We start from the raw sequence: 8,464 nt of genomic DNA, 5'->3' as shown, positions 1-8,464 counted from the left end.
CCTGGACTCGCACACTGCCCCTCCCCAGACCGGCACCCACCTGCCCGGAGGTGGCTCCTCATGAGCTGTGTCTGCGTGCCCTCGCCGCAGTCGAAGAGCCAGCACTGCCCTTCCCTGCGCAGCACCATGGCCGAGGCTCCGCGGGACGGCGACGGGAAGGCGGCGCCCGTGCCCAGGAAGGTGATCTCCAGAGACATCCCCGCTGCGGGGCACCTGCAGGACAGACCCGCGGCTCGGGAGGGGCTCGGCTCCCTGCGGCGGGGGTTAGGCGGGGTTCAGGAAAGGGTTTTGCCCCAGGGAACGGGCCCCGGCGCTCTCAGAGCTCCAGGAGTTTGGGCGCTGCTCCCAGGGATGCGCAGGGGATGGTCCTGGGGGATCCCTTCCAGCTCAGGATAGTCTGTGGTTTGGTGGGTTTTCACGCAGGGAAAACAACACACGTTTCTAAGTGAAGGCATCCTCCACAGTTCAGTGTGAGCACTGAATTCCCTTTCCCCGAACACATAAAAGTAAAACCTCCCTAGAGCAGGATATGACTTTCAGACAACACACTGTTTACAAGCAGAAATTTCCTTTCTATGTCGGTGGAAGATTGCAAACAGGCAGCCCGAGCACAAGGCCTTTGTGGGTTACCAGAGAAAACAGCCCTATCCAGCTGGAACAGCTCTAATCTCCAACCCCACCATTATTTATGTCCTCTGACCTGTTTAAATGCAGTTTTCCTGCATGAGCCCTCCCTCCAGGAGCCTTTTCAGAATGACTTTCCCCCAGACAGTCTCTGGTGACATTTCAGCGCCATTCCCGGATTTTGGGAGCCCAGAGGTGCAGAGGGGGAAGGGTCATTTCCCTCAGAGCAACCCCAGAGCCCACGAGAGGGGTGGCCTGAGGGCACAGGCCAGGGAACAGCTGTCTCACCCCAAATGTCTGCACCCCAGCTGCTGATGTGCTGTGATAATGTGTGGTCTGCAGGGCTGGAGAATCTCTGGACAACTGTGTCAGCAGCAGGACCTCCACACGGACTGCTCTCCTCACCTCATGGAGTGTGCTTTCTCCAGCCTCAGCCTTCCCAGAATCTGCCTTGCTTCCAGAAGAACTTAAAACTCCAGGTGCCTTAACATCCTAAGGCACCTTTCAGAATAATTTTAGAGGAGTTTCCACAACCTTCCAGTTTTTCCCTCCTGGGAGGGTGGGCAGCCCTGGCACAGCTGTGGCTGCCCCTGGATCCCTGGAGTGCCCAAGTTTGGATGGGAATTGGAGCAGCCTGGGGCAGTGCAAGGTGGCCCTGGATGGGCTCAGAGGTTCCAAACCTTTCCAGGATTCTGGAACCCCAGAAGAAAGCACTCTTTTCTCAGGTGGGCTTGCAGGTTCCTCCCAAGCACACCAAGCGCAACCTTGACCTAGGTGGCTCAGGGGGAGCGATGATTCGTGCCCACCACAAACCAAAGTGCAGAAATAAACACCTGGCAAATGCAAATATTGCATTTTTCCTTTTCCTCCGGGTAAAATCATGGAATCATAAAAGAAGTGAATGGTTTGCTGTGGGCAGGGACACTTTCCACTATCCCAGGCTGCTCCAAGGCCCGTCTAACCCGTCCTTGGACACTGAGTGGTTTGAGTGGGAAGAGACCTCAAAGTTCATCCAGTGCCACCCCTCCCATGGGCAGGGGCACCTTCCACTGTCCCAGGCTGCTCCAATTCCCATCCAGCCTGGCCTTGGGCACTGCCAGGGATGCAGGGGCAGCCACAGCTGCTCTGGGCACCCTGTGCCAGGGCCTGCCCACCCTCCCACCAGCAATTCCTTCCCAATATCCCATCCAGCCCTGCCCTCTGGCACTGGGAGCCATTGCCTGTGTCCTGTCCCTGCATGCCTTGTCCCCAGTCCCTGTGCAGCTCTCCTGGAGCCCCTTCAGGCTCGGCCGGGCCCGGCTCCCCTCAGCTCCCCTCAGCTCCCCTCAGCCGGCCCGCGCTGCCTGGCCCGGCCTGCGGGACACGCGGTGAGCCCGGGGACACTATGGGGACACGGGGATGGGCTATGGGGACACGGGGATGGGCTATGGGGACACGGGGATGGGCTATCGCGGCTATCGCGGCTATCGGGGCCCGGTCCGGCCTTACCTCCCTGCGGCGTGAGGCGGGAGCGGCGGGCGGAGCCGTGAGGGCAGAGCCCGCCCTGCGGCCCGAGCGGAGCGAAAACGCGGGGTAAACTGCTCCTCGGAACTGATTCTGTGGGAAAAGGGCGAGTGCTGGAGCTGCACTGCGTCAGGGGAGCCGCCGGGATCAATCCAGGCTGGGCATGAGCAGAGGGAGCAGCGCTGGAGAAGGAGCTGGGGGTGAGAGCTGGACCTGCCCCAGCCTGAACCCCCCTGCAGCTTTTTACAGTTCTTATTATTCTTGGTTCTTGTTAGAGTGGCTGTGACAGCACGCCAGCACCTTGCCAAATGCACTCAGCAAAACATATATATACATATACATACATACATACATATATATATATATATATATATATGTTATATATATATCAGCATATCAACAAAAATATCAGCAAAAATATCAGCATAAAATATCAGTATATCAGCAAAAATACGTTGCATTTTTCAGGGGATAAGGTACTTCACACACCTTTTTCCATTCGGTGGCCCAGCACCACAGGGGCAGGAAGATGCAGCGTTCCAGTTCCAAAATATTCTTTCCTCCTCAGCTGAGCTGCTCTGGGAGCTGGGGATGGGAGAGCAGCAGGTGTGCAGGGCTGAGTGTGCTGGGCTCCTTCCCAACCTCTGGGAGCCAGGAATGAGCCTGGCTGAGCCCCAGCGTGGGCAGAGGGCAGGGGGGATTCTCCCCTGTGCCCCTGTGCTCAGGTGAGACCCCACCTGCAGAGCTGCCTCCAGCCCTGGGCTCCAGCAGCACAAGGACGTGGAGCTGCTGCAGCCAGTGCAGAGGAGGCACGGAGATGCTGCAGGGCTGGAGCCCCTCTGCTCTGGAGCCAGGCTGGCAGAGCTGGGGGTGCTCAGCTGCACAAGAGAAGCTCCAGGGAGAGCTCAGAGCCCCTGCCAGGGCCTGAAGGGGCTCCAGGAGAGCTGCACAGGGACTGGGGACAAGGCATGCAGGGACAGGACACAGGCAATGGCTCCCAGTGCCAGAGGGCAGGGCTGGATGGGATATTGGGAAGGAATTGCTGGTGGGAGGGTGGGCAGGCCCTGGCACAGGGTGCCCAGAGCAGCTGTGGCCGCCCCTGTGGTGCCTTGGGTTTTAGCTTTTATATTGTTCAGAATCTCTGCTGCTTGGTGTGTAACTCTGGAACTTCATCTCAGGGTAAGTTCTCTTCACAGGGCAGTTGGACAAACAATCCCTTCCCAGCTGGAGAATCAAGGACACCCCTTACCCAAAATTATAAACAACATTGAAGGGGACAAGCCGGGGCTGTGACTTGATGACCTGGGACTGTGGTTGAACAATTAACCCCAGTATGTAGATGAGCCCAAACTTATAAAAGTGTAAAGACTCATGGGCAGGATCCAGCTTGGATTTGAGTTGGGTGCAGCCCTGCAGGGCTCTTGCAGTGCCCAAGGTGAATCCTTTCAACCATCACCTGTTTTATCCCTCTGGCTCTGTCCAGTCTCTGTTCCAGGTCAGCCTTTCCAGGCACCATCTGCATCCCTGGAAATGTCCCAGGCTGGGCTGGGCAGGGCTTGGAGCAGCCTGGGACAGTGGGAGGTGTCCCTGCCATGGCAGGGGTGGGATGGGTGGTCATTTAGGTTCCCTTCCAATGATTCCATGACTCTAGAGAAGATCTTCATGATCAGCACATCCAACCATTTACAAAGCCCCTTGGCAAAGGGGGTTTTTCCAACCCTGGATAGATCAAGTGTTTTTGTTTTGTTTCTCAGAATAAAAACCATCAGGTACAACTCAGGCAAAGGGAATGCATTTTACTAAGAAAATAGAAGACTAGAACACACATTTCAATAGAGTTACAACGTTATAAAGTAGGAAGAAACCCCAACCAGTTCACATTTTACACACAGTTTTAGTTTCAGCTGAGCAGTGACCCTCCCAGCACAGCCAACCCCGCAGGCATCAGGCTGGACCTGCTCCCACCGGCGCCCCAGCAGGCTTACACCGATTTGCCCAAGGTAGATATGTTTAAGGTAGCAATAAACACAGGTTATTTTGCTGCTTTGTTGACAAACCAGCCATCTTTAGTCCTAGGAGTGTTTTTATTCCCGTTAGGAAGGATGGAGACGAGTCCAAGTCAGTGGTTGGTGGAGAGCAGAGCTCAGTCCAGCGCCGGCCTCCCCTCGTGCTCGGGGCTCCTGCAGCAGCTCTGATGGCAGAACCTCCTCCCCCAGCTGCAGCCGGGGCCCGGGTGCCACCGCGGGTGTCACGGAGCCAGTGCCACCGAGTGCCACCGAGGGTGTGCCACGGAGAGCTGGGCACGGGCAGCGCGGGCGCGGCGCTGTGCCATCGGCTCTGGCCCCGCTCTCCAGAGTCTCTTGGCAGAGGGCAGGTGCACACAGCGTTAGAGGCGCCCCCAGCAGCAGCAGCAGCTGAATGGCTTTGCTCAAATTCAGCTGCCAAGCCAGCGCAGTCAGAGCTTGGCTCTGGTTTCCCCGTCCCTGGAGCGGGGCAGCAGCGTGGGTCGTGCCAGGGAGCCCAGAAACGACAGTGGGAGCGCTCCGAGGGGGACAGCAGCCCAAGCTGCTGAGCTCAGCTCAGCTCTGCACCTCTGGGGCAGGAGAGCAGCAGCTGGGACTGCCCGAGGCACCGGGTCAGCTGAACCAAAACCGGGTTGGAGCTGTACAACAGTGATCCCCACTCTCCCACAGGAACAGTCACCACGGAGGGCTGCTAATGGGAAACTGAAAGTGAACGGTTCATCTTTGCAGCTACTACAGAGGAGTGTGGCAGAGTTACTTTATCCCCGTAAAACAGCGTGCTGGAAACAACAGTACAGGAGGAAGACACGCACCGAGCACAGGAAACCTGTTACACACCACTCTGTGTGAAGCTTGGAAAACCAACACGACAGACCAGGATGCGCCACTGCCCACGAGTGGCACTGGGGCTTAAAATGATCAGACACAACGTTCTAATTGTCTCCTTCTGCATGTGCTGGGCAGAGGCTTCAGGAACACACAGACCTTTGCAACATCTTTGAACAGGAACACAGGTTTTTTATGAAGAAAGGCTGTGCTCCCTCAGGTACCTTTACTCTGCCCTAAACATTCCTACAGGTTGCTGCCTAGAGGCTCAGTCCTGCTCCTGCTGGTTTTAAGGAAGCAAGGATTGGACAAATCCTGGGAAAGACTGACCTCAGTCAAGCTCCTGATCCCCTCAGAAGGGTTCTGCACACCCCAGAGACACGGAAGACAGTCTTTTATATCATTTTGGAGGGCAAGTCACCGGGGCTGTGTGACAAGCTACAACATGGTGGTCCTTCAGGTGATGTATGTTTTAAACTTACACTATGCAACATGACAAAATGCATCCTGGTGACAGCTGTTTCCCTTTGCATACTGTCTAAGAGAGTTTTCTGTACAGATAAAGACCAGTAAATATTTTGAATAAGCCAGCAAACAGAAAAAAAAAAAAAAATCATGTTAAGTAGAATATGAAAAAGGAAACTGGTTCCTTACTAGCCAGTGAGATTAGCAGTTGTAATTCGTTCAAGGATTAACTGTACCTGAAGAAAAACTGAGCATGAATCTATGTATCTTAAAATCCTATGTATCAAAAAAAAAAAAAAAAAAAAAAATCTGGAGAAGATGAAAGAGATCTTTATGTCCTAAGGCAGAGCTAGGGACTGGTTCCCCTGCCTCTGTGGCCACTGCTAGCTCTCAGGGACATGAGATCAGTGCGTTTTGGGGTGTTTTGGTTACTCCTCTGCCCAGCTGGGCTGCTGGCAGAAGGGAGGAAGCGTGTGTCCCCAGTACTCTGGAATCCAGTGATGCACAACTCCACTGGCACAGTACAACAGGCTTCAGATAGAGCTGGGTTTTCAGAAGGCAAAAACAATTCATACATTGAATAAATAATTTTTTTTCCAATAAGATCACTAATTTAAATACGATAAAAACAAGGCATAGCAAAAATAGATGAAAAAACCACTCTTTGTAAAAACATCCTATGTGTGTGTTGGTGTCCTTTGCACATTTACTTGCAGGTGCAAGCTCCTGTCCATGTGCATCTCAGGACTCAGCAGTGAAGCACTTTGAGCCCCACCACACAACACTTTACCACAGCTTGAATACCACAGGTTTTTTTTTCCCCACATCACTCTTTTCTGTCTTTATATAATCAGTCTTCTTGCCCCACTCAGGCAGTGCCTTCCCAAAGTTTACTGTTCTTTGTATGAACAGAATTTTAGAGCCAGAGTTTAGGCTGTAGGGTCCTAGGGGGGTACTGGGGCCATTTTCCCTGCTCTGTTCTGGCCTATTCTGCATTTTCCTGTGTAACTGAGGGCAGGAGAGCAGTGCTTGCCAAGGGTAAATCCTGAGCAAGCTTTCCTTTATCTCTCTGGGTGGTGTGTGCCAGTACAGCTGCTGGCACATCTATCTATCTGTCTATTTATTTATTTTCCTGCAGCAATCTGGAACAGCGCAGCATCTCCATCTCTGCCCCTGACACAGGGCTGCTCTCGCTGCAGGGATCCCTCACAGGCTGTGACATCCCTGGCTGTCCCTGCCTGTCCCCACAGAGTGGCCAGGGCCTTGCTCTGATGGAATCGGGGGGAACCTACACTGCAGTGCCCACAGCAAGGAAAAACTCAACTGGAATTTCTGTTTGCACCCAGGAACTCAGACAAACTGCAGGTGGAGCAAGATGGAGTGACAGGCACTGCATGCTGAGAGTCCAGCACTCCCACTGGAGCAGGACCACAGCACACACCCAGCCAGACTGTGCAAACTGCTGCCTGGCAGCACGTTCTGCTCCTGCTGCTCCTGCTGCCCAAGCTCCAAGTGAGCCCACCCCCGGGTCAGCAGTGCCACAGAACATCACTCACCAGTCTCTTCGTGAGAACAAGGGGGTGCAAGGGAGAAAACAACCTGGCTTACACGAAACAGAATCTTGGAAAAAATTAAAAAATTAAATTAAATCCTTTGGTACATCCTCTTGCTAGCCCATTGCATATAATCTCCTAAAATCCCTAAAAGATTTCCATAAATTACTTGGTGTTCTACCTCTACCCGACAAAATTTATTCTGCGACAGCACGGCTTTGTTTGTAAAAGCTATTAAGTGATTAGTATTATTTTCAGGCTTCCCAAGGACAATCTGAACTAGTTCACATTTTTCCTGAGAACAGATTTCACGGAGTGATGAAAACAAAACTGCAAGCTTTGCTGCAGACTCCACATGTGTACATCTCGCTGCTCCTCAAGGGAACAGCAGCCAGTGCCCCAAGGATGTCTGGAGACATGGCCATCTTCAAACATTAAACAAAACAGAATGCCCTCTAGACTCTTGAAGTTGTCTTTAACTGCCCTTTTTTTTTCTTTTTTTTTTTTTTTTTTTTTTTTTTTTTTGTGACAAGTGGTCTCCCTTGATGTCACAGCTAATGCAGTGTGACAACAGCAGGACAATTAGAAGACTGATTATTAAAGGCAGAAATAAATCATTCTGGAGATTAGCAGTGATGAGAGAGCTATAGTTCATCATCAAACACACGTAGCTAAAATGTCATTAAATGGAATTCTTCGGTGTGGTGCCCTGCTCTGAGCTAGAAATGCAATGTCATTATTTAAATTAATTTTGGAGGGCTCTCTCATCCCTGTGGCAGATGCCATCTTCCATACAGTTTATCAGGTACTTGGGAGAAATCAGGTGAAAAAACAGGGGAATAAGGGGGGAGGAAAAAAAACAAAAAAAGGAAAAAAAAAAAAAAAAAGGAAAAAAAGGGAAAAAAAAGGAAAAAAAAGGAAAAAAGGGGGAAAAAAATGAAAAAAAAAAGGAAAAAGAAAAAGGAAAATAAAAGGAAAAAAGGGAAAAAAAGGAAAAAAAATGGAAAAAAAAGAAAAAAAAAGGAAAATAAAAGGAAAAAAAGGAAAAAAGGGAAAAAAAGGAAAAAAAAGGAAAAAAAGGGAAAAATGAAAAAAAGGAAAAAAAGAAAAAAGGAAAGCAAGGAAAAAAATGAAAAAAAAAAAGGAAAAAAAAGGAAAATAAAAGGAAAAAAAGGGAAAAAAGAAAAAAAAATGGAAAAAAAGGAAAAAAAAATAAAAAAAGGAAAAAAAGGAAAAAAAAAGGAAAAAAGGAAAAAAGGGAAAAAAAGGAAAAAAAGGGAAAAATGGGAAAAAAGGAAAAAAAGAAAAAAAGGAAAACAAGGAAAAAAATGAAAAAAAAAAGGAAAAAAAAAAGGAAAATAAAAGGAAAAAAGGGAAAAAAAGGAAAAAAATGGAAAAAAAAGGAAAAAAATAAAAAAGGAAAATAAAAGGAAAAAAAGGAAAAAAGGGAAAAAAGGAAAAAAAAAGGAA

At 50.4% G+C, this 8,464-nt stretch overlaps 2 protein-coding genes across 3 annotated transcripts in view; both read right to left on the bottom strand.

The window, feature by feature from the left end:
- The window catches only part of ELAC1 (elaC ribonuclease Z 1), a 7,679-nt gene extending 5,276 nt beyond the window's left edge, over nucleotides 1-2,403 (bottom strand). The window contains exons 1-2 of the mRNA XM_056513807.1: nucleotides 2,113-2,403; nucleotides 41-213 (exon numbers count right to left, since the gene is read on the bottom strand). Coding sequence (XP_056369782.1) covers nucleotides 41-197 — 157 coding nt within the window. The 5' untranslated portion in view covers nucleotides 198-213; nucleotides 2,113-2,403. The remainder of the gene's footprint in view (nucleotides 1-40; nucleotides 214-2,112) is intronic.
- A 1,502-nt stretch (nucleotides 2,404-3,905) lies between these two features.
- The window catches only part of ME2 (malic enzyme 2), a 47,171-nt gene continuing 42,612 nt past the window's right edge, over nucleotides 3,906-8,464 (bottom strand). For both annotated transcript variants that reach the window (XM_056513800.1, XM_056513799.1), the window contains exon 17: nucleotides 3,906-5,984. In XM_056513800.1, the coding sequence (XP_056369775.1) occupies nucleotides 5,832-5,984 (153 nt within the window). In that variant the 3' untranslated portion in view covers nucleotides 3,906-5,831. The remainder of the gene's footprint in view (nucleotides 5,985-8,464) is intronic.

The sequence above is a fragment of the Oenanthe melanoleuca genome, chromosome Z, assembly GCF_029582105.1.
Source record: "Oenanthe melanoleuca isolate GR-GAL-2019-014 chromosome Z, OMel1.0, whole genome shotgun sequence".
Taxonomy (NCBI): Eukaryota; Metazoa; Chordata; class Aves; order Passeriformes; family Muscicapidae; genus Oenanthe; species Oenanthe melanoleuca.
This window is presented reverse-complemented; position numbering and strand designations above follow the sequence as displayed.